This window comes from Suncus etruscus, chromosome 17, assembly GCF_024139225.1.
Source record: "Suncus etruscus isolate mSunEtr1 chromosome 17, mSunEtr1.pri.cur, whole genome shotgun sequence".
Taxonomy (NCBI): domain Eukaryota; kingdom Metazoa; phylum Chordata; class Mammalia; order Eulipotyphla; family Soricidae; genus Suncus; species Suncus etruscus.
The window spans coordinates 44667812-44692409 of record NC_064864.1 but is presented as its reverse complement, the minus strand read 5'-3'; the positions used below and the strand labels follow the sequence as shown (position 1 = coordinate 44692409).

Here is a 24598-nt window from a genome sequence, read left to right as displayed (position 1 = left end):
AAAGTAAATGCCCTACTTGCTGTACTATCAACCAAGTGATATGGCCCTGTCAAGTTATATATATATATATTATTTTTTTTTTTTTTTTTTTTTTTGGTTTCTGAGTCACACCCAGCAACGCTCAGAGGTTACTCCTGGCTCTACATTCAGAAATCGCTCCTGGCAGGCTCGGGGGACCATATGGGATGCCTGGATTCGAACCACTGAACTTCTGCATGCAAGGCAAATGCCTTACCTCCATGCTATCTCTCTGGCCCCTAAGTTCTATATTTTTAATGAGCCTCAGATGCTCAAACCTGTCCAGGAGTGGTGATAGGTAGGAAAACAGATGGAAATTAGCTAAGATCATATAAGCCCAAGGCCGAAAAGATAGCACAGTGGTAGGGCAGGGCATTTGCCTTGCACGCAGCCAATCCAGGACAATTTGTTTGGTGGTTTGATTCCCTGCATCTCATATGGTCCACTGAGCCTGCCAGGAGCGATTTCTGAGCAAAAGAGCCAGAAGCGCCGCTGGGTGTGAGCCAAAAACAAACCAACCAACCAAACAAACAAAAAACATCTAAGCCTGAGTCCACAATACAAGATGCCATATCACATGTATTGAGGTGAGCCTGGGCCACACCTCAGCCAGGGGTCACAGGTAGCTCCCTCAGGGAAGGTAGTTAAAAGTACTATCTTTGGGGAAGTGGCTTAAAGGGCTGGAGAATATGCCTGGCATCTCCTATGCTGTTACATCTTGGCATTACCTGGTCCTGATGTTTCTGCGCATCACAGCTTAAAGCTTGAGCCTATTCTGTTGAGTCAATTAGTATAGGGGCTGTCTCCATCCCACCACAGGTGGGTTTTGTCTCTATTCAAAGAGAAACGCTGAAGATATAGTTCAGCAGGAGACCCCAGTTCAGTTCTTTCTCTCTCACTGCCTCCCTCTCACAGAGTTAGGTCAAAGGGCTAGGGTACATGGAAACAGACATAGGTTTGATCATAGATATCACATGATCCCTAAGCACTGAGCAGGGAGCAATTCACTCCCCAACCCCCAACACCATGGAGTGGAGCAAATAAAAAGGCAACTGTTCCGTTTTCTCTAGGCCGAAAAAGCATGCATGTATATACATGTGTGTGTGGGCCTTTTAATGGCCCCACTTCCCTGAGTATGCAGCTCAAATTCTAAAAGCGTGGGGAGGGACCCATACATATCCAATTTAGAGGAAAATCCAACTAGACTGGGGAGACACCTGGTGGACAAGTGAAAAAAAGCACAGAGACAAAGGCAATGGAAAATTTTTTCTTCAGTAAAACCAGAAAAGGCTCTTAATGAAAGCTTAACTACCCAACTCCTCAGCAGAGGAGGCAGCATATGATAAACTAGGGTCCAGACGGCAGGCACCGTGGGGTGACAGCTGCCTTCTGAGGCTCTTAGCCAGCTTCCCATCTTTGGGGCCCTGCTGTCACTGGGCCAAGCACCTAGGGTCTGACTGCTCAACTCACAGTGGACTCTTGGGAATGGGGTGGAGGAGCCTGGCAGTACCACCTCACTGCCTACACTTGGATAGTTTTGTTTTAGGGCAACACTGGCAATGCTCAGGGGTTAACCCTGAGTCTAACCTCAGGAATTACTTTTGAGGCAATACTTGAGGACCATATGGGATGCCTGGGATGGAACCTGGGTTCAGAAACATACAAACAGGCATCCTACTGGCTGTGCTATCACTCTAGCCTTGAATTCTGACAGGAAGTTTCCCATTCTTCTCCAGCAGAGGGTCCTGATCCCTCTGCTTCAACTTGTTCATTCCCATCTCAGTTTCTATAATTCTGCTCATATGGATTTCTCCTGATGCTTCCAAGCCCAATTCTAGCTCTTTAGCTCACAACCTAAACAGTCTCTGCTCAGATATACCTTTTCAGACCCTAACTCTAATCTGGTCTGTGAACAAGGTTGCACTGGTGAAGAATTTTATATATATATTAAAAAAAGAAAAAAAAGAAAAGATAAGGCCTCCCAATTCTTACCATAGGCTGTGTTCTTTACACTGACTGTATAGAAAAAGGAGGTACAGTAAATGCACCCCATATACACCTCAACCCAGGCCCTTTGCCTGGTCTGTATTGTGAATTGGGGGACAAAAAATAAAATTAAAATAAAAAGGTTGCATTTCTGGTTTCCTGTATTCTTTACTCTCTAAAACTTTTAATTTGTTCATTGCCTGGACAAATGAACATGGAACCAAAGACTGCAGGTTTTAAGGAATCAGATCTTCATTTGTCTTGCAACACTAATCCCAGGATTTAGAACAATGCCTGGAACACTGTACAGAATTCTCACCCTGTGGATATTGCCCTAGGCTGGACCCTAGCTACATGGCAGAGGTGTCTGAATTAGAGAGACAAAAGAAAGGCCAGGCCCCAGCCTAAACTGCCAGGCTTATATCAGTATCCAGCTCTGTACTGCCTTTACTGTGAAGGGATGGCAGAATCTAGCTAGTAGGGGTTGGAGCCTGGCCTGAAGCAGCCTCAGAGTTCTGAGCCATGGCACCCTTTTTGCCAGAAGAGGGCTTTTTGGTCACTAGCCCATTGTCATCTTTGACCTTCTTGAGTCGGGCTTTGCTCTTTGGCGGTATAGAGAAGGTGAGAGAATTCTTGTTGAACTCAAGTGGAAAGACACCTACAACTCCATCAAAGCGGTTCTTGGACACCTGCAGATAGCGTTTTCCTGGCCCAGTTACCAGCTTCCTGTCCTGCAGGATCAGAACATTGTCGGCTTCCTGGCTTGCCTGCAAAACGGGGACAAAAAAGAGAATAAGAGGTCAGAAGCAAAAGGAAAAACTGAGGCCTACGAGTCAATACAGGGGTGAATGAATTTGCCTCGCATGTAGTTCACCTTGTTTTGAAGCCTGGTATCACCTACAGCCCCTCAGCAGCACCATAGGTCACCCCTGAGCAGAGCCAAAAATAGTCCCCGAGTACGAGAGCACCACCAAGTGTAGTCCAAATGAACCTCCCCTCCAAAAAAATGGGAGAAAGAAAAAGTACTTCTTCCATTATTAAAACTCTGAACTATTTTGCACAACACTAGGGCCACCTGAGCCTGTGAGCTCCATAATACGTTTGCCACCAAATTCTCCCTCTACTTCTAACACTTTTCCACTGACCCCAGCTTCTTCCGACTCAGTCTAAACGTCCTACATTATCAAAGACCACTTTTTTGCTTTTTTTTTTTTTTTTTTGACATATCTGTGATGCTCAAGAATTGCTTACTCCTGTCACTGCTGGCAGTGCTAGGCGACTGTACGAAATGCCAAGTATTGAACATGGGTCAGCCGTATACAAGGCAAGTGCCCTACCCGCTGTACTTTTTCTAGCCCCCAGAAAACTCTCAACCCCCATATAGCAGTACCTTCTTTCCACTTGTTAGTTTTTCCTTCAATTTGTTCTTCTGTGGTACAGTTTGTGTTCCACAATTTAAATTCCCTGTGCTCTGCCCAGCTGACAAACAACGCACTGTGTGCCCTACTGAAAGCTTCAGGATAGGGCTCATCTCCCTGCCTCAAAGGCAATCCCAGTTGTTTACCGCCTATTATCTGGCAAACATCAGCTCTTCCTTTGATAGCAACCTCTCTAAGAAGTCTCCCCAGGTCCAAGGCAGACTCTTACATCCCTAATACAATGCTGTATTATCATTGTTTTGAAAACAATGAACTGTAAACACTTTTTCTCTACTAAATGATATGAGTCTGTAGGGGGCAAAGAACCAACTACCATCAGCCTCTGCTTAGTACATACATTCTTCATATATATTCCTTTTTTTGTTTTTTGGGTCACACCGGTAGCGCTCAGGGGTTACTCTTGGTTCTGTGCTCAGAAATCGCCCCTAGCAGGCTTGGAGTCCATATGGGATGCCAGGGATTGAACCCAGGTCCGTCCCAGGTCAGATGCATGCAAGGCAAACGCCCTACCACTATGTTATCACTATGTTATCACTCCAGCCCCCTTTATAATCTAATGCACCAGAGGCAACTGCCTTATTTATGCCTCTCCCAAATGGACAGTCAAGAAGATTTAAGGTAACAGGGAGGCCATCCCTAATAACATCATATTGTACTCTCTTCATTCTAAACTGTGGGATCCACTAAAGGTCACTTACTTTGGCTGAACCAAATATGGATGCTGTCTGCAGTTCCTTATCATCATCCTCCTTCCGGGGATGAATGACCAGGGTCACGTGGCAGTTACTGTCTGTTGCAAATTTCCGAAAAGCCCCCACAATGTAATCTTGAGCTGCAATCCTGCACCCACCCCAACAAAGCAGAGGTTACTGAACGCAAGAGGACAAGAGCATGCATAGACTCGATTCATTCTCATCCTCACACCCATCAGCACCCGATTTCCCTTTATATAAGGACATATATGAAGGCCCCCTCTCCCACTGCCACCATAGCTCTAATGATAAATATCTCAGAGATAGTCTGTGTCCAGGCACAGGGTGAAAACAAGTGGGATCCCAGGAGATAAAAGAACATCACCTGTCTGAAGACAGCTGCTCATGACCCATCATGAACTGGAGATTATCAATGACCACATGACAAATGTCATAGACGTAGACTGCATGCTGCATTGTGTCTATTACTGTCCTGAGAAGGAGAACAGGCAATAATTCCAAGAGTTATTAGTAGTTTCCAGACCATGACAGAAATGTTTTTAGTACCCTGAAAGCTGTTGGGAGGTGGGGTAGGGGTGGTCCATCCTTTTGTTCTTCTGTCTTTGAAAATCCCAGGCCTGGGAAGCTCACCTGATGCTCTGCTGTCCGTGAAAAGTCATGAAATACAGGGGCAGGTCCTCAAAACGGTCAGCCCACTCATCATATTTGTCCAGCTGCTCTTCTAGTCGCTGCACAGCAAACTGGGTCAGCATGACCCGAGCTAGTCTCACGTTGCTGATCTCAAAGCTCCCCCACAGCGTGTTCACCCCCTGGGTACACAAATCCAGGGCATACTCACTGATGAATGTGGTCTTTCCACTGCCTGTTGGCCCTGCAAAGGGATCAAACACAAACGAAGTGAGGAAAAGAAGTTCCACCCTTGAAAGTCAGGCACAAAGTTGAAAGGGAATGTCTCTGCTTCTATGTTTGCCTTGGTCCAAAACCACCATTTCTGTCACCTGATCCTACCCCAGCAGCGAATGTCTCAAAGTTACCTGTGAAGACTGTCAGCTCGCCCTTTCGATGTCCCTTCAGGAGACGGTTAAGGTCTGGGAAGCGACTCCAACGGATACCCGCTACCTGCTCCACATTGGACAGTTCTCCTAGCACCTCTTCCCGAAGCTGGCGGAAAGATATGATTGACTTGTGCCAGGCAGGCAGGGCCGAGCGCAGAATGCGAGTCAGATTTAAGCCTAGGTTCAGGGCCTCCAGGGGACGAGGCTGCTGGTCTCCAGGGCGCACCAATGAGCATCGCTTGGGGTTTAGTTTTCGGGCAAACAATTTGGCAGCTTCCCAGGACCGAAGGTCATCCCCCAGCCAGAGCACAATCCTTCGAAACTGTTCGAGATAAGGGAGCAGGGCAGGGGGCAAGCAGGCTGTCCCTCGGGGGAGAGCCAGAGTAGGCAGGCCTGTGGACTGACTCAAGGCCAGACTGTCCAGTTCACGACTGGTCAGAACCAACTCCACATCTCGACGACCAATCAGTGGTAGCCCAAAGAGATTGCAGTAGGCACCAGGCCGGGGAATGGTGGTTTCCACGTAGCGTACATCTTCCCCCTGGCTTTCAGCCCCCAGGAGCTTCAGGCCCCGTAACCTCAAACTTCCTGGGGAGAACCAAGGGAAGACAAGGCTGCGGGCCGACCGCAGATAGCGCACACTGAAGCGCCTGAGCGTGTCATCTGTCACTTTGCTGAGGCCAAACATCACCCGAGCCAACTGGGCTTCCTCCTTCTCGGGCAGCTCCCAAAGGGGTACGGCACGCTCCCAGATCCTTAGGACTTCATCACTGTCCTCAGCAGCAGTGGATTCGCCAGGCAAGAGCCCTTCTCTGGCCCCATCCCCACGACCCTCCACACTGGCTTGGAAGTCCTCCCAGCTCCCTTCGGCGAGGCTGATCATGCAGAGAAAACGGCCTGTGGTCTTGTCGATGAAGAGGCTGGAGGAAGCAGGAGCTGCAATCTGATCCTTGAGCTGTGAGTCCCCCACAAAGGGGCTGGGTGCCCGCAGGCAGCTGTGGCCGTCCTGGAAGGGGATGCCGTGTGCCTTCAAGTACTGGCGGATCTCAGTGGTCGTGATGGGCAGCGCGGGACCATCCAGAGCCGGGAGGGCCTCCTTCCGATACCGGCGGCGCGGGGGGGCGGGGCCCAGACTTCTGGGCAGGCCCCTCCGCCCCTTCCACTCCCCACGGAGGGGCAGCAGGACGCGGAGGGGGTGACCCCCGCGCAGAAGAACCCACATTCCTAGTCAAACGGAGGACGTCACGTGAAACGCTCTAGGGACCCGAGAGGGGCAGCCTTCAGAGGTCAGCCGGCCGCAGCGGCTGCAAGTGGCACCCACCGAGCACTTACTAGGGAGCGTTTTCTCGCCCAAATCTCCCACCTAGTCCATCTCGACGCTTCTGGGGACTTGGCAGCAGCGTGTCCCGCCCTGGCTCTGCGATCCCTTCCACCCACTTGCACCTAATCGAGGTCTCTTCCCAGGCTCAGGCCCCCCACGTTGTCTGTCATCTCCCTGTAGCCCCAGCCCTTATACGGGGCCACCCCGGCGAGCTCACATGCCCACCCTCCAGCAGCATCCTCTCGGGGGACCGGGCCTCCAACTCTGAGTGCTGCCCTTTTTTTTTTAAGCTTTTGGGTCACACACGGCAGCGCTCAATTAGGGGTTCCTTCTGGTTCTACGCTCAGAAATCGCTCCTGGCAGGCTCGGGGAACCCTATGGGATGCCGGGATTCGAACCACCGTCCTTCTGCATTCAAGGCAAACGCCCTACCTCCATGCTATCTATCTCTCCGGCCCCTGTCTCTGCCCTTGACGAGCGCGCGCTCCTAGGCGCCCTTATTTTTCCAGCACGCCACGCGTCTCATCCACGTACTGGGCCCTAAGGTCCCCGCTGGGTTCGGCCCTAGCTCCGTGGCACCCCCGAATCCTCTCACCGCGCTTTCCCGCGTAACGTGGACCACACAGGCCCGCGCCCCACGCCGTGACCCCGGAAGCAAAACTTCAGCGCCCACGCGTGCCCCGGAAGCGGAAGTGGCCGCGCTAGCCCCGCCCTCCCCCGCAGATACGCGCGCAGAGCGGAAGTCGGGTGGTTTCCGTCCGCGGAGCCATGACAGCGCGGGGCACTCCGAGCCGCTTCCTCACCAGCGTCCTCCACAACGGGCTAGGGCGCTATGTGCAGCAACTGCAGCGCCTCAGCTTCACGCTCAGCCGCGACGGGGCCTCGTCCCGCGGCGCCAGGTGAGCCGATCGCGGGGTGGCGACGAAGGTGCCCGGACGGCCCGGCGGCCCAGGGGCGCTCACGCGTCTTGGATCCCTCCTAGGGAGTTCATGGAACAGGCCGTGGTCGATTTCGCCCGCCAGAACCCCGGGGTGGTCCTGTACGTGAACCCGCGGCCGTGCTGTGTGCCCAGAGTGGTGGCCGAATACCGTGAGTGGAGGGTGCACCCGGGATCAAGGGGGTAAGGGTTGCTCCCGGGGCGGGCGTCGCTGACCTCCTCGCTTCCCTCTCCCCGCAACGGCCAGTGAATGGGGCGGTGCACGAGGAGAGCCTCCACTGCAAGACCCCGGAGGAGATCAGCGTCCTGGTGCAGAAGCTGGCGGCCCGCTCCGGGCTGGACGTGATCCGCATCCGCAAGCCCTTCCACACCGATAATCCCAGCATCCAGGGCCAGTGGCACCCTTTCACCAACAAAGCGTCAGCACCGGGTGGGCTTCGCCCCCGGGAGCCCCCGATCCCCGCCCAGGTGGTCCCGTGAAACGGGAACCCGAGCTCCCCTGAACTTCAGAACTTTTCTTTGCCCCCCCCCCGAAACCCGGGGGTGACTCCTCAAAGATTTGACAGACGACCTCTAACATCCACCCAGTTGGATTGGTGATTTTGCAACATGGTGAAGCTGCTGAAGTCTCTGAAATTTCATTTCTATCAGTTCTGAACCAAGGCCCTGGCGCCAGAGGCTGTGCCTTTTGTGTGTGCTTGTGTGTGTGTGTACCTCTAGGAGGCCAGAAGACAGGTTCAATAAATGGCCCCAGGGCCGCACTTGATGCTTTCTCCTAGCATGTGCCTGTATGAGTGCCACCCATATGTCATTCATTCTCAAACACATCCTCAAAAACCCATCAGGATAGCTGCTATCAAGGATTGGGTCTGGGAGAGTTTCCTGGGCCAATTCCCTGGAAGCAAGCTTGTCCTTCTGTGAGATGAGTTCTTGGCTTCTGAGACAGGTCCCCAAAGGACCAAGAGGTAAAAGTCTAGAAATCTTTGGGTTTTTTTTTTTTCCCCCCCCCCCTGGCCACACCCAGCAGTGCTCTGGGTTCACTCTTGGCAGTTTCAGGGGACCATGTGTGGTGCCAGGGATTGAACACTGGTAGGCTACATTTACGACAAATGCCTTATCTACCATCATTCCAGCCCCTTCATGAAATTTTACATTTGATTGTAATTCTATCCTCCCTAATATGACCCTTGGTAATGAGACCCCCAAATCAAGGCCCATGCCCCTCTCCAGGGCAGCCAGGATAGAAGCACAGTATTCCATTTTCCTCAGAAAATGCCTTGATAGGAAGCCGAGCAAACCTTATGGCTAGGAAGGCCAGTGTAGAGCAAGAAGACCACTCATAGCTGTGGGAGAAAGAGGATATTTATTAACCAACGGGTTAGGAGAGTTGGGATAAGTGGAGCCAGAGCTCCCCACTCAGGCACGTGCCTGTTCTGCCCACTGGGCTTTTCTAAAGAAGGGTCACTTTCTTCACAATAAATACATTCATTATATGGGAGAGGAAGGGTGAAGGGCAGTAAAAATCCGTGGGAGTCCACGTTCTCAGCTACAAAAATAACAGTCATCCTCACCCAAGGGAAATGGGGAGCTCAGTCAGGATTTGATTGTCCCTTAAGGGCCTGGAAGCTTCAGAGGCCCTTGGACCCTGAAAGTGCCCCGGTGAGGTAGGACAGGGGTGGGAGCCAAGCATCCAAACTCCCAGCCTCTGCCCTTTGCATAGTTCCAAGAACGGGCTTCATGTGCCAGGTAGACATCAGGTCTCCCTCTGCTCTTGTTAGGGGTAGCAAATGCGTGGTTCCCAAAAGGGAGGCTGGCTCATTGAGTGCAGAATTGGTCATCCGTCCTCAAGTGTCTGCAAGGACAGCTAAATCGAAGAGGGCTGTCCCTCTAAAATGTCCAGGGGTCAAACGTGAAGACCGCAAAGGAGGCTCAGAAGGTGCATGAGAGAGAAAATGTGTGCACGCCTGTGAGGAAGGGGCATGCCTGGAGCTGTCTTGCTACTCAAGAGTGACCAAGAGGCTTGGGGAGGCTGATTTACAAGGGCTGCCTATAAAGGAAGAATGGTGCAGTCTGGCCTCCCTCAGCTGGCCTTTCCCAAGCTCTTTGCCAAAGACCACATAGGGCTGGGTCTAAGGGACTAGATAGGATGGGATGTGGCAATAGGAAAATGGTACCCAAAGTCCAGAAAAAGGAATGAAACACAAGAATTGGGGGTTTGGGAGGGGGTGCTGCAGCCCAGCCAATAGACCTTTCACTTGTACGTGGGGATGTACGCAGGGCTCAGGTGGCTGGCAGAGATCTTTCTGGTTTCTGGGCCATACAGATAGTGGTGAAATTGAGGCCATCTGGACCTGCAGAGCCCTGCATGGGAGAGAGGAAGGCATGAGTTTGCCTGCATGAGTATGCAAAAAGAGCAGGATAGTGGGGTCCTCTCCTCGGCAAGTGCTAAAGCAGGAGGAGTAGGAACTGGGACAGGTTTGGCAGAGCAGGTTCTGAGGGAGCACCTACCTCTGAGGAGCACCGGTTGGCCTGGGCTGCTCATAGGTGGGTCTCTGAAGGCTGAGGAGGGGGCTTTGGCTGGGCTGGACTGGCTAGCCCTACAGGGACATCAAAAAATTGGGAGAAGTGCTTGGAATGGGGCACGAGGAGGGAAGGTGACTGTTGGGTTAGCAACAGCCCAGCCTGGGACAGATAGGCTGGTTTAGAAGAGGGTTTTTTGTTCCCGGGCGGTTGGGCTCAGACAGAGCTCTCGTCCAGGTTTTCTACGAGGTGTGTGTGCTTCCTCTTCTCCAGGATGCGGCTGAGCTCCTCAGCAAAGGAACAGGGCCCTGCTGGTACTCCATTGTTGCTTTGCCTCAGGAGCACATAGCTGTTCCCATTCATTCTGCGCAGCCGGCTGGGCAGAGCTACCAGCCCATTAGTCAGCTCAGCAGGTGGCGGCGGCGGTGGAGGGGGTGGAGGTGCTGGGGCTCCCTCCCCAGGAATGATTTGGAGACAACTGCCTTCTATGCCCCCAGTCCCCTCCCCATCATCACCCTCATCTTCCTCTCCGGGACACTGGCCTGAGACTGTCTGCAGCTGCACAGCGGAACCCCCTGCCCGGCCAGCTCGACCCAGAGAGTATTTTCGCCGATTACCTCCTCTGCCTCCCCGTAGACAGGCCACATAGAGGAGGGAGGAAGCCAGGATAAGGCAGAGGCCACCAAGTGCAGCAATGGCAAGCACATAGAACAATCTCACGTCGGGTGCCAGTTGTACCCCAGGCATGGCAGGGGCTTGTGGAGCTGATGCAGGAGCTTTTGAACCTGTAGCAGGGACTTGTGCAGTTCTGGCAGAAGGCTGCTGCACCGTGAGGTTGTAGGATATCATCAGGTTGCGGAGGCCATTCTCTTCAGCATAGCAGTCATACTTGCCACTGTGCCGGGGCTGTGTGTCTATCACCAGCAGTCCATCCACGCCCACACGGTAGCCATTCTGCCCATCTCTGAGGCCCACAGTCCCGTTGATCAGCCACAAGGCCCGGGCCAAGTTGGATGGTCGGTCACAGGGCAGAAGGACATCATTATCCTTGAGCACAGAGCGGGTCTTCAGTGGTGGTGGCGGCTCTGGAGGAAGGAGGGAACAGAAGGAACTGTTAGTTCCAATGTCACCTGTTCCAGAGAAGGCATTGGAATTACAAGTCAGATGGTTTACTGGTAAGGCCTCCAAACTGAGCACTGACTCTAGAGAATAGGTGACAATGGACAAGCCTCCTCTCTGTGCTCATGCTCCAGCTTAACGTTAGCATGGCTTTTCCAGGAGGCACAGTGCCTTGGGCCCATTCCCTGGAGCTCACACTCTCCTCATCCTTTTTTTTTTTTTTTTTTTTTTTTTTTGTGGTTTTTGGGTCACACCCGGCAGTGCTCAGGGGTTACTCCTGGCTCCATGCTCAGAAATTGCTCCTGGCAGGCACCGGGGGACCATATGGAACGCCAGGATTCGAACCGATGACCTTCTGCATGAAAGGTAAATGCCTTACCTCCATACTATCTCTCTGGCCCCAGTAGTTTTAATTCCTGCCATCTGCCAGTGATTCCTAATCTCTACGTCCATCACCGAGTTCTCTTCTGAGTGCCAGACTTCAGTGTCTTCATGTGCTGCTGGGTGCACGTCAGGACTCTTGGACAAGTCACTGGAAGCCAAAGCTTCCTTCCCAAACCACACCAGCTCCTTTTTCCCTGAACTATCATTGCGAATCAGCTACTAAATTATTTAAGGCAAGAAACTGGGAGTTCTTTGCCTGCTTCTTTCACTAAGCTCTTATATATCAGATCCCAAGGTTCTGCGTCCAGCTTCTCAGGCTTGTTTATATCTCCTTTCCAAATTCTGGCCTTCTCTTTCTCATCTAGTCTATTACTGTAGCAGTGGGGTGGCCATTAATCTGGGGGCCAGAGTGGTAGCACAGCAGTCGGGCATCTGCCTTGCATGCAGCCAATCCAGGACGGATGGTGGTTCGAATCCCGGCATCCTGGTCCATGCCTGCTAGGAGTGATTTCTGAGTGCAGAGCCAGGACTCAGCACTGCCTGGTGTGGCACAAAAATGAAAGTGGGCCGAAGTGATAGCACAGTGGTAAGGTGTTGGCCTTGCACGCGGCCAACACAGGACAGGCCCCAGTTTGAATCCCGGCATCTCATACGGTCCCCCGAGCCTGCCAGGAGCAATGAATTCTGAGTGCAGAGCCAGGAGTAACCCCTGAGCACTGCCGGCTATGACCCAAAAGCCAAAAAACAAACAAAAAACCCAAAATAGTAATCTGCTGAAGAGATAGTATGATGGTACACACTTACCTTGCTTGTGACCAACCTTTGTTCAATCCCTGGCACTCCATGAGAACTACCCGGAGTGATCTTTGAGGGCAGAATCAGGAGTAAACCCTGAGCACTGTCAATTGACCCCCCCTCCAATTTTTTTTTTTTGATTTTTGGACCACACCCGGTGCGCTCAGGGGTTACTACTCCTGGCTATGCACTCAGAAATCGCTCCTGGCTTGGGGGACCATATGGGACGCTGGGGATCAAATCGTGGTTAGGTCCGTCCTGAGTCAGCCACGTGCAAGGGAAATGCCCTACCACTACACCATCACTCCCGGCACCATCCCCAAATTTTTTTAATTGTAAAAACAAAACAGAACATTAAGCTGCCAGCTTTTTCTTTCTTTTTTTTTTTTTTTGGCACACCCGGCAGCACTCAAGGGTTATTCCTAGCTTTGCACTCAGAAATTGCTCCTGGCAGGCTTGCGGGACCATATGGGATGCTGGGGATCGAACCCGGGTCCATCTGGGTAGGCTGTGTACAAGGCAAACACCCTACCGCTGTGCTATTGCTGCAGCCCCTAAGCTGCCACGTTCTGCCTATTGTTCCCTCTACTTGGGTGTCATCCCCTTTCCCAAGTCCTGTGCTTGCCTGGGCTTGGAGAGAATATAAAAGTGATCAATCAAGAGCATAAATTCCCTCTGTCAGATTATTTAGAGTCAGCTTCATCACACCAGACCCTGCTGATTATTTTCTCTGTTCCTAAGACAGTCTGCTTAGGGGAATGGGAATAATGACAAATATTGACAATTCTTTCTGAGGGAATTGGTGGAATTAAGGGAGATTGTGTGTGTTTGATCACAGATATATCAAGTATGTTAGAGATGATTAGTCACAATTGCTTTTCTTTCAGATATCAGCTCATTAATCTTCCTTAGGAAAAAGCCTGTTACCCTTATAAGCTGTTGCCATAATTATAATTATTTTTCCTGTTACCAAAATAAACAGAAATATGAATGTGATCATTTAATTACCTCTATCCTTCCTCAACTATATATACACCTATACTATAAGCTTCAGGAGCTCCTGAACACCTTTCTATATTTGGGGAGGGGTGTCACATCTGGCAGCACTCGGGTTAATCCTGGCTCGTTGCTCAGCTCCTGGCAGGCTCAAGGACCATATGGGATATGCTGGGAATCGAACCTGGGTCTGTCCCGAGTCGGCCGCATGCAAGGCAAATGCCCTACGGCTGTGCTATTATTGCTCCTGCCTTTCTGAACTCCATCCTGATTTATTTGAACAACATGTGTCTATTGAGTGCTTACTCTGCTGGACTCGATTGGGTCATCCTTTTTGAAAATACAGATACAGTCTTTCCAATACCTTTGCCACTGAAGGTAGTGAATGGCAGAGAGGATGGGCTGTACAGCCAGCTTCACACTTAACCACCAGTTTGCTCACCTGTCTCTGTGTGGCCTTCACAGCCATGGTTTCCTCGCTCTATATCCTGTATCAGTGCTGTGCTGGAGAGAGACATCGGGACTAATCAATAAGGGCATGAGCTTTGTGTCCTCAATGGAGAGGTCAGCAGGGCTGGTGCCAGCCTAGCCCCCCTCCTAGAGTGGCAGCCCTGTCCTTTCAATAATCTCTTGCTTTTCTCATCTCTACCTGCTACTTGTGTTGAGTTTGTTGGGTACAGTGGCAGTAGCTGTGCAGGCGTGAGTGCTGGGGTCCCAGCCACAGTAGGGGTCCCGGGCCAGAATGCAGTCATAGCAGGAGTGATAGCGGGAGCAGACGAATAGTGGTAGCTGGATGACTCCACTAGAGCCCCCCACATAGAGGCTATGCTGGAAGCCAGAGAGAACAGCTGGTTAGCAGCACCTCCACACACTCCAGTTCCCTTCCAGACAGCTTCTTACACCCTCCCTCCCTAATCTGCCATGGCAGTATTGAGGGTCTCAAATCAGGGGTTACCTGCATTGGAGAGATGACCAGATTCTCCACAGACTGGGGCTCCTTGAAGACTTGTATCTCTTCAATAATGTGCACTCCAGAACCCAGGACCACGGCCTTGTGGATCCAGCCGTCAGCTGGTATGGAAAGGGCAGAGGGTCAGAAAATGTCCAGCAATGACATTTTCTCTCTGTTTCCTGCATCAGCCTAATGATAGGAGGCCAGAGACAGGACTTGCCCAAAAACTGGGCCCACAGGACATCTGAGATTTTGGCTAATCACAGCTGGAATTACTGAGTTTGAATGGCACTGGTTGGTGACAAGTCATCAGCCCTCAAGAAGCAATGATGAATATCCACTGAAGAATGGTCACCCAGGGGCTAAAGATGGATAGGGACCAAGGACTCAGGTCAGCTGTCACCAGAAGGCTCGAGTCAGGAATTAAACGCACCTGTGCTTAGGAAGAGCAGGTCATAGGTGGTTCCTGCAGGCGTGGTGACAGGTGTTCCGATGAGGTGTGTGTAACGCACGTTGCGCTTGAGCAGGAGGGGCCGTCCACGTGTGGGTGGCACTGGCCGTGCCATCAGTGGGTGCACCCTCACAAACTCCAGGACTGTGCTCGGCAGGTCCTGTGATGAGTTGTAGCCTTGGCTGCGCAATGAGTCTGTGATGCACTGGGAGGGGGCAGAGGCAGACCTCAGGACTCCACCCTGGGCAGGCCCTCCTTGCTCTCTCCAGCTCCTATACACTCAGCTCTGTGCACTCACCGAGCCAGGCCGGGGCTCTGGCACTGCGCCTTCATAGAGGCCCCAGCGTCGACCATTATTCTGGTACTCCAGGTAGGGGCCTGTGAAAACAGCCTGCATATCAGCCAGGTCGTAGCGGCAAATCGCTGAGGCCTCCAGAGTCTTCCTGGGGATGGGACAAGAAGGGGCTAAGTCACACTGAGTGAAAGCTGCCCCATCACCTACCAAATCTTGAGTCCAATGCTGTTCTGGCCAACCCCAGCTCCAGACCCTCAGATGGCTACTGTGACTGCTGGCCCTTGGCTAGCCAGACATGGCTAGAGTTCTCCCCGCAGCCAATCCTCTCAGTAGATTTGTTTGTTTTTTTTTTTGTTTGTTTGTTTTTGGGTCACACCCAGCAGCGCTCAGGGGTTACTCCTGGCTCTATACTCAGAAGTCACTCCTGGCAGACTTGGAGGACCATATGGGATGCCCGGATTCTACTACTGTCCTTCTGCATGCAAGGCAAACACCCTACCTCCATGCTACTTCTCCGGCCCCCTCAGTAGATTCTGTTATCCTCACCGACCACTGCTCCAGTTCCATACTGCCCCCAGTTCCCTGTCTCCCCACTGTCCCCACACTGACCACTGTGTGCTTAGCATGAAGACTGCATAGAAGCGTGTGCGGGCTGCTGTATCAGCATCCAGGCTGCAGACACTGCGCAGCGTCTCGTACTGTGGAATGTGGCAGAAGACACGCGCCTTTAAGAAGGAGGTCCACTTCTTCTGCAGAATCTTCTTCCCTCCCATGTCTCCCTGGGGAGACAGAGCATAGGGTGAGGAGACAAAACCAGAGGTTTGACCTCTATTGCCTTGCCCTGACTGGGGTTTTACTCACCTTGCACACACGGGCCACACGGGCCACCCGGTTTATACGGTGGCTGCTGCGGCTCTGAGGAAAGTTGACATATCCTTCATCAATAGCTCGCTCCATGAAGAAGTAGTAAACCTTGTCATCATCACCCACTGCACTGGCCTTGCTTTCCAGGACCAGGACGGAGAACACAAACTCTGCATCTGTGGGTCAGGCAGGTCAGGGGGCTTCTGAAACAGGCCGAGGATCCTCCCTACTGCCACCACCTCTCGTTCTACACAGGCTCACCTGGGGGGCTGGGGGTGGGATGTTCAACTGCCCGGGGAGTAAAGATGAAATAATCCCCTGCCCCCCATCATCCTGTGCCTCATCCTCCTAACCAGTGAGCCAGCGCATCGGCGCCTCCTCTGTTTTCAGGGTATACTGGTGGCGGCTCCGGCGGATGTCAGGGATGCTCTGGAATTCGTACCGGGTGCCTATATAGAGGCCTCCATCTGCATTGGCAGCAGGACAGATAGGAAGATACAGATTACATACAAGGCACATAACACACAGGGCAATGTCCTAGTCATTCTATCCAAGCCCCACAAACGACATGATTGTGGAGACTAGGGCCGGGGGTGGGGCAGAGGATACACTCACCGATGATGAGGCCTGTGAAGCCACGGGCTGGGTCATAAGGACACCTCTCCCTCCCCTCCTCAAAGCTGGCTGGCAAAGTGAAGGCTTCAGCATCCTGGGGAATGAGCAGCCAGGGGTGAGGGGAAAGAAAGGCAGGGAGGGTGTTACCCTGGATCAGACCAGTCTGGGATCAGAGCAGCAAGCGGGGCCAGGCCAAGGGACTCACAATGGCGGCACAAAGGGGCTGGAAGGCATGAGTCCCGCAGACATAGAAGTGGGTGGCATTGAGCCGCTGAAGGAAGCGCACGTGGTTGAAGCACTCGGTCTGTGGGGCAGATGAGGAAGGCTCAGTTCCTGGCCTACTTTCAGGTGTCTTCCATTACTCTAGTTTGGTAGTCTTGCTCTTTGCCAATCCATAGTATAAATAGTTTTCTTTTTTTGTTTGTTTTTTTGGGTCACACCTGGTGGCGCTTAGGTTATTCCTGGCTCTGCATTCAGAAGTCGCCCCTGGCAGGTTCCAAGGACCATATGGGATGCTGGGAATGGAACCGGGGTCTGTTCTAGGTTAGCCACATGCAAGGCAAATGCCCTATCGCTGTGCTATCACTCTGGCCCTGCATAGTTTTCTCAAAGAACCTGTGGGGCCTTCTTTTTTTTTGTTTTTTTTTTTTGGGGGGGGTGGGGGGGGACTCACACCCGGCGGTGCTCAGGTGTTACTCCTGGCGGCTGTCTGCTCAGAAATAGCTCCTGGCAGGCACGGGGGACCATATGGGACACCGGGATTCGAACCAACCACCTTAGGTCCTGGGTCGGCTGCTTGCAAGGCAAACGTCGCTGTGCTATCTCTCTGGGGGCCTTCTTATTGCCCAGAACAAGTAGTATTCCCGGGAAATGCTGTCTTTTTGGCCTCCTGGGGACATGACCCCTCTTGCATCCTCAGAGTCTTAGATTGTCAGATGCCCTCTGCCAGCTTCTGTATCACTTTCAGCCCCCTCGCATCCTCAGATTCTTTATCACATCTTATCAGCAACATGCACCCCAAACCTTTCTCCACTTAATAGGCCACAGAAGCATTCCCAGTCACCTTGTCTGAAAGCACACTCACCCCTCCTCCCTGGCCTGCATCTTCTGTCCTGAACCTGTTTCTCTAGTCTTCTGCTCCTTTCCTCCATTCGTCCTATTACTCGATTTAGAAACCAGGAGGCACACTTGCTGATGCCCATTCCTTTACTATCTTACTACTATTTCCATGATTCTTTGTCCTAAATGTCCCTTGACTTGGTAGGCTACCTTTCACTCCCCACAGCCCTAGTTCAATACTGTTGTCACCTTTCCTCAGACAAAGAAGTGACCACCTGACAGCTTCCCATCCTTCACTCTTTATAAAAACTTTATTTGCGATGCAAACATATAAATTCAAAAGCTAGAAAGGGATATGTTGCAAACCAGAGTTTTCCTTTAATCCCTCTTGGTTTCAAAAGGGACTGCTGTTCCCATTGTCTGGAGGTTCCTTCCAAAAATATTCTACCAATCGGCACATTCCTGCAACCCACTTTTCAAGGCATATTTAAAAATAAATAAATAAACCAGATCATGTTCACTGCTGTATGAAAAAATCTTTCACCGGAGTCTTGAACAGAGACCACAAGCTTCCAGGCATGCAAGTAGAGAACCCAGCCTCCTTTCTGCTTTCTTTTTTTTGGGGGAGGGGGCACACCTTGCAATGCTATGCAGTTACTCCTGGTTCACCACTCAGGAATTGCTCCTGGCAGTGCTCAGGGACTATATGGGATGCCAAACAAGGAGTTTGAAACAGGTCAGCCTGTGTGAGGCAAACGCCCTATCCTGCTCTCTGAACATCTTTCCTTGTTAATGAATCCTGCTGCCTTTTAATTTTGTAGAGTTTTTTTGAGAAGAGGTAAGATAATAGCTGTCAGCAGCGATTACTTACTGTCATCATGATTATTATTTGAGAGCCCAGAAAAATTAAGATACCACCATAGGGAAAGCTAATAGGTCACCAGATGTTTGGATTAGAATTGCTGCACCCAGGGCCTGCGCTGCAGTAGCAGATGCAGTGTTATAGGTGCTGCAATGGACAGTTGATTTGTTCCTATCTGTGTCTCCACCAATCCTGACATCCCCAGTTGTCGGGAGGAGGAAAGGAGCTGGGGACTGAGCAGGCACTTACAAGGTTGTTTTTCCCTTTCAGTTGACATATACTTTGCATCTCTGGGGAGACTTCCCAAAGGATCTGGAGGGAGGGAAGAAGAGATTAACAGGTTAGCTCCAACTCCCTGCCTGACCTTTCCTTTTACCTGATGGACTAGGGAATAGGGAGACTGGGGTGGGTGAGTTTCCAGAAGATCATATGGGACACTCCCTACCCCTGGCTGGGAAGAGCAGTATGCTCAGACCATCAGGCAGTGGAAAGCTAGCAGGGTTTCCAGGCTGGAAGCCCTGTGGGAAGCTCAGCCTCTGGAGACTGACCTCTTTGTGTGTCCCGTCTGAGATGTTCTGGGTGTTGAGAGAGAACAGGGCCCCTCGGGCCCCCACCAGCAGCCGAGCAGAGCCCTCCTCCAGCAGCAGGGTTGAATAGTTCAGGGCTGGGCCCTTGAAATATGGAATCCCAACGAGCTCTGGAGAGAGTTGGAGCTGTGAGCCAGGCTCTGGGGCTTTCTCCTCACCCCACTCTGGCTCCTGCAGCCTTTCAAGGTTGTGGGGCTCTAACCGTCATGGGAGATGGTCAGTCGCGGGATAGCATCCAGCTCCCTGGAAGATCTCCGCAGCGAGGGGCCGGCAACTGCTGTGGCTGTGAGGAAGCTCAGAAGGAAGGGCCAGAGCCTCCCCCACATCTTCCTGTGGAGGCCCAGACCCACAGAATCCCAAGGGGAGAGGGGGTAGGGGGTAAATGGGAAGAACAGTCACAGGGGTCAAGGTCCAGGGAGGTTATTCAGGTCAGGGGTCATGAGGCCAGGGCGGGTCCGGGAAGTGGGGGGTCAAGGACTTATAGGATGGTGTGGCCATGGAATCCCGGGAAAGTGGTCAAAACATGGGATGGATCGTGGTCTTTCTGCATCCAGTACAGCAGTGGGAGCTGGTAATAGATAGGCTGCAGGTGGCTGCTGAGGTCACTCCGCCCCCGTAGAAGGGCTTGTCCTGGTTCTGAGTTCTGTTTTCTGAGAAAAAACAAAAACAGGAAATAAAGGTCTTTAATCTGTGATGAGTGGAAAGTAATGGGCTTTTGTTGGTAGTGGTGGTGGGGAGTTGCGGGGGAGAAGGGCACACCTGACAGTGCTCAGGGATTACACCTGGTAGTGCTTGGGAAACCTTATATGGTGCTGAGGATTGAAACCAGGTCGGGGAAATGCGAATCAAGTGCCCTATCCATTGTACCATCTCTCTGGCCCCAGATGGATGGTTTTCTCCTTGGACTTTAGCAGCTTCTGAAGTAAGTACCCTAGCACTCCCAGCCAGACTGGCCCAGCCATTCTGTCCAAATGCAGGAAGTGGTTAGGATTACTCTCCTTCAAAGACTCCGCCAACTAACTCCAAAAGAACAGAACAGCCCTCCAACTGCCCTCATTGCATGGAAAAGGCAGCTCTGCCTCTCAGCAGCCTGCGGGGGTGTCTAGGGCAGGAAAGCCTGGGCAGAGACATTTAATGGGCCTTTGTTTATTTTGTCCAGTTTCCCCATTGTTTTTTTCTCTTCCCTGTCCAGAGCGCTCCCTCTGGAATTTTTCTTTAATCAGACACTACTGCTCAGCAGCATTCCTCTCTTGGGGTGCACATCTCTGCCCAATCCCTGTGAGTCTACACTACACCCTCTGGTTAGGCAGCTGCATGTACCCCTACCTGCAGACAGCACTCTCAGACATTGGAGGGAAGGGCATCAGCATCTCCTCCCCATACTCCCACCCACCTCTGGACACAGATGAAATGTCCCTGCAGGAGATGCTAAGTGTGCAAGGCCAGTTAATGGAGACATGATCAAGGTGAAGATGGAGTCCATGAGCCTTGGCTATCTTCCATGAAGGTCTGCAGGGAGGCTCTTCCCCAACTTGGACCCTCCTTTAGGTTATTTGGAAACGGGGTGAGGGCACATAAAGGCCTGATCTGCTAATGGCTCCTGGGCTGGGCCAAGGTGGGAAAAGCCCAACCCACCAAATCTCATTGTCGCCCACAGACAGAGCCAAAGGGGCCACTGACAGTCACTCCCTTCCCTTCCAGGTCAAATATTAACTAGTCGGCCTTGAGGAGAAGGGAGGGACCAGGATTTGGCCTGAGGAAGAACAGACATTTGGAGCCTTGATTTTACAGGGGAAGGTCAGCCCTGAGCCTAGAACTCAGAATGTGAGAATGGTGTGAGGATAAAGGGGGTCCTTGGACTACAGACATCAGCTTCCGGTTTGGGGACAGGGGCAGCTGGTGGGAGCTGGCAAAGTGCCTCTGCTCCAGCAGTCACCCTGAATTCACACCTGTTTACTTTTGAAGGCTCCTATTTGCTTAGTGCAGAACGGTGTGCAGTGTGCAGGAGGGAGCCCTATGGCCAGGAGGACTCAGTTCTAGGATTGGCCCAGAGGAACACACCCAGGTGAGAGGAGCCACTCATGAACGGCGCATGAGGGCACACACACAGTTTTGCGCAAGAGTTCGGGAGTAGGGTGCAGGGACAGTGAGGTGCATATCTTGAACCCACGAGGGCTGCGAACATGGAACTCAGTTAAAGCATACACATGCACGAGCAGTTTGCGCGGGCCCGGGTCAGCCGTGTGTGCACAGATCCATCATATGAAGGTTGTGCGCACATGCCCATTCATTCAGCCACACACAGGACAACCCCGAGTGGCACAACCGTGCACTAGAGGGGCCTGTACACAAATGCATATAGGGCCGCGTTCACAATCATGGTCACGGAGGGTCCAGTACATGTGAGTCACACAGAGCAGTTACATTCATCTATGAGGAGGTGAGCTAGCATGCATCTCCACCCGGCTCTCTGCAGCTCAGCCACAGCCACTGGAGGTGAGAGCCAGAGCCCTCCCCCACCTCTCCTACAGTTCCAACCCCAAGACCAGCTCTCAAGCATTTGTGCAGGGTGGGGGGAGTGGAGAGGAAGCTTCTGACTCTGCTGCTCCGGTAGAGCAGGGAACTCAAACCCCTTCGGTAGCCCACACTAGTGTCCCACGTGGGAATCAGGTAGGTGGGCCCAGGCCCCATCTCACCTGTTGGGAGGGAAGGAGGCTAGGAGGCTTCATCCACACCACACCTCCCACCCCCAGTTCCTCCCCAGGACCAACCCCCTTGGTCTCCGATCCCTTCCGAGCTTAAACCTCAGGCAAAAGGAATCGAAGAGCGGAGACCCCCTCTTTCCTTCCCCCAGTGTTGGATCAGCAGGCATCACCTTCACCCCGACGGGTCCGTCCACCTGCCCATCATCTCCCGCTGCCCTGCAGGACAGCGGTCTCTCCCGGCCTCGCCCCCTCTCCGTCTCTCGCACCGCCCGGACGCCTCGCCTGCCTTCTTTCGGGCTCTAGGACGAGCTCTCCTTCGATCCAGGATCCCGGCGGGAGACCTGACCCAGATCCTGGCGCTCACGGATCGCCTCGCGGCCCCCGCCCCTCGACCCACGCCGCTCCGTGGCTCCGCGGCGGCGGATCTGCGCCCAGCGCTGCCCAGGGCCTGCCCACGCCCGGCCCCCCTCGAGCCGGGATGCGGGACCGCCGCGGCCTGACCTCGCCTGCAGGGCGGGCGGCCGGGATGCGGGGAAGGTTGGAGCCGGCCGCGGGCCTGCCGCCGCCATCCGCACTCCGCGCTCTCACCTCTGCGCTCCGATCCCTCCCGGGCCATGGAGACGGTGACGCGCGGCGCGGCGCGGCGGCCCCACGGCACCAGCTGCAGGAGGAAGGGGCCTTGGCCGAGCCGGGCGGGGGTGGGGGGCGGAGCCGGGCCCCGGGGGGCGGGCCCGGGGCGCTGGGCTGACAGGGTGGGGCGTGGGGTAGGGCCCTGCGCTCCCCTCTGCCTCCACCCCGCACAATGGAGACCGTGGACGCCAAGGCTCAGCAGCCCCGGGCCATCTGTCAGCCCGCCCTCTCCCCAGCCCCCAGTCCCAGCACCCACCTGCCAGTGAGCCCAGCTCCCCCCTGCATTCCCAGACCTGCACTGTCAGGTGCAGATGGCACGTCAACTACCCTGGGGGGGGGGCTTTGCCCTGCCAACGGGCCCCCTGCCCTGTCCTCTTAACCTACATCTGCTCCCAGTTAGGGAGTGGAGAGCCCCCGCACGTGAAGACCCGTGTGGGCATAGCCTCCATGTAGACACGGTTTTCCTGGCTCTCCAGTCAGGTCAGGGTTTCTCCTGCCTGCACCTTCAGTTTGAGTTTGAGCAGGCGAGCGGACATGAGTCCGAAGAATAGAGTGACCGTGCTACCAGAAGTGCACACAAAAAACTCTGTTGTCTTTGTTCTTCCTGGATTAAATAAGCCACAGATATTTGCACCTGTCCAATTAAACCTTAGTATCCCAGTGTTCTCCTCAGTGCACCTGCTTTCCTTCTCCACTCACTGTGAACGTTCTATTCCAGATCTTTCAGTTCTCCAAGACAATACTCCAAGACAATGACTCTTCCAGTCCTTCTAGTTTACTCCACAGCACCCTAGTGAAACTTGAGAATTAGCTCCCAACTCCTTTAGCTCAACTGGGATGGTCCTCCCAGGCCATCTTTACCCTGTAGTTTCCTTTACCTCAACTCTTTAACCCCTCTAAAATTTCAATTGAACCCATGCACTAGCCCATGATCTGGCCTTATCCAGGACAATATTGATATAGACCCAAACCTGGTGGTGCTCAGTGGCTCTTCCTGTCTCTGTAATCAGGAGTGACTCTTTTTTTTTGGGGGGGGCACACCCAGCGGTGCTCAGGGGTTACTCTTGGCTGTCTGCTCAGAAATAGCTCCTGGCAGGCACGGGGGACCATATGGGACACCGGGATTCGAACCAACCACCTTTGGTCCTGGATCGGCTGCTTGCAAGGCAAACGCCACTGTGCTATCTCTCCGGGCCCAGGAGTGACTCTTGACAATGCTCCAGAGCCAATATTCAGTGCAGGGAATTCAAACTCAGTTCACAGCTAACTCAGCCACAAACATGGCAAGTGCCTTACTTTTAGCATTATCACCTCTCTTGCAGGGTAACTGACTCTGATGTGCATGAATCTGAGCTTTGACAGGGAGGGGGGGAGCAGATGGATGACACTGATATGACAGTGGGCGAGTAGGATTCAAGTGATTGTCATAATGGAACTCAAAGGCTCCTGGGAAAGACACTTTATCCCTTGTTTCTGAATTTCCCAAAGCTTAGCTTGGCATTTCACCACATACAATTTTGTTTTTCAGGCTGCAATGAGTGCAGATTGCTAGACAGAAGGGCCCACGTTACACTTCCACCTCCCCCAACAATGCAAATAGGATGTCTGCGTATTGTGGAGTGAGTGTGGAATGGGAGGTGGCTGGAGAAGAAATGCGTAAACGTACATACACTCTTACAAAGCTGGAGCAGTAGTACATGGGTAGGACATTTACCTTGCACACAGCTGACCCAGGATTGATCCTCAGCATCCCATATGACCCCCCAGCCTTGCCATGAGTAATTCCTGAATGCAAAACAAGGAGTAAATCTTGAGCACCATGGGGTGTGGCCCCAAAACCAAAACCAAACAAGAAAACAAAAAAGAATGCCATTAAAAAAAATTGTATCCTCATCCTATCCTGAGGAATTAAGTAGTCTCATTTTAGAGATGGGGAGACAGGCTCGTTAGGTAACTTGCCCGGAAATTCATTGTGTGATTATAGGGAAGACAAACAGGCCTCGCATTGCCCCAGAAAAGGGGTGCAGGGTTAAGTCTAAATACATTATGACAACAACTAGATAGCATTTTGATCAAAATGATAACAAAGGCAGAAGTGTGTACCTAAGTTTGTATATAGATAGACACTAGAGAAGTCGCAGAAGGAGGGGGCATGAGCTGAGCGAGGACAGCGAGTTTGGTGTGAAGAGATGGGAACTTTCTTTTTCTTTTCTCTTTTTGGGTCGAACCTGGCTGCACTCAGGGGTTACTCCTGACTCTAGGATGAGAAATCGCTCCTGGCAGGCTCGGGGGACC

The 24598-nt window shown here is 52.6% G+C and overlaps 3 protein-coding genes and 1 non-coding gene across 4 annotated transcripts; 2 read left to right on the top strand and 2 right to left on the bottom strand.

Moving 5' to 3' along the window:
- The first annotated feature begins 1993 nt into the window (after positions 1-1993).
- LOC125995568 (small nucleolar RNA SNORA51) lies at positions 1994-2126 on the top strand. The gene has a single exon (XR_007491067.1). It is a non-coding gene; the product is annotated as a small nucleolar RNA SNORA51 (small nucleolar RNA).
- Positions 2127-2133: 7 nt separating this feature from the next.
- Positions 2134-7157, bottom strand: TWNK (twinkle mtDNA helicase). The gene is made up of 6 exons (XM_049790855.1): positions 7128-7157; positions 5191-6435; positions 4787-5027; positions 4521-4628; positions 4142-4283; positions 2134-2771 (listed from the first exon to the last, which is right to left on the bottom strand). The coding sequence occupies exons 2-6, from the start codon at positions 6431-6433 to the stop codon at positions 2475-2477; spliced, it is 2031 nt and encodes a 676-aa protein (XP_049646812.1). The 5' UTR covers positions 6434-6435; positions 7128-7157; the 3' UTR covers positions 2134-2474.
- A 103-nt stretch (positions 7158-7260) lies between these two features.
- MRPL43 (mitochondrial ribosomal protein L43) lies at positions 7261-8235 on the top strand. The gene is made up of 3 exons (XM_049764360.1): positions 7261-7431; positions 7515-7621; positions 7717-8235. The coding sequence occupies exons 1-3, from the start codon at positions 7301-7303 to the stop codon at positions 7947-7949; spliced, it is 471 nt and encodes a 156-aa protein (XP_049620317.1). The 5' UTR covers positions 7261-7300; the 3' UTR covers positions 7950-8235.
- A 578-nt stretch (positions 8236-8813) lies between these two features.
- SEMA4G (semaphorin 4G) lies at positions 8814-22360 on the bottom strand. The gene is made up of 16 exons (XM_049790834.1): positions 22262-22360; positions 19171-19618; positions 18930-19078; positions 18631-18693; positions 16666-16764; positions 16461-16554; positions 16199-16312; positions 15843-16021; positions 15591-15760; positions 14985-15129; positions 14669-14891; positions 14239-14354; positions 13933-14111; positions 13726-13787; positions 9978-11074; positions 8814-9830 (listed from the first exon to the last, which is right to left on the bottom strand). Exons 2-15 carry the CDS (start codon positions 19292-19294, stop codon positions 10206-10208), a joined length of 2586 nt encoding a protein of 861 aa, XP_049646791.1. The 5' UTR covers positions 19295-19618; positions 22262-22360; the 3' UTR covers positions 8814-9830; positions 9978-10205.
- Between the last annotated feature and the right edge of the window lie 2238 nt (positions 22361-24598).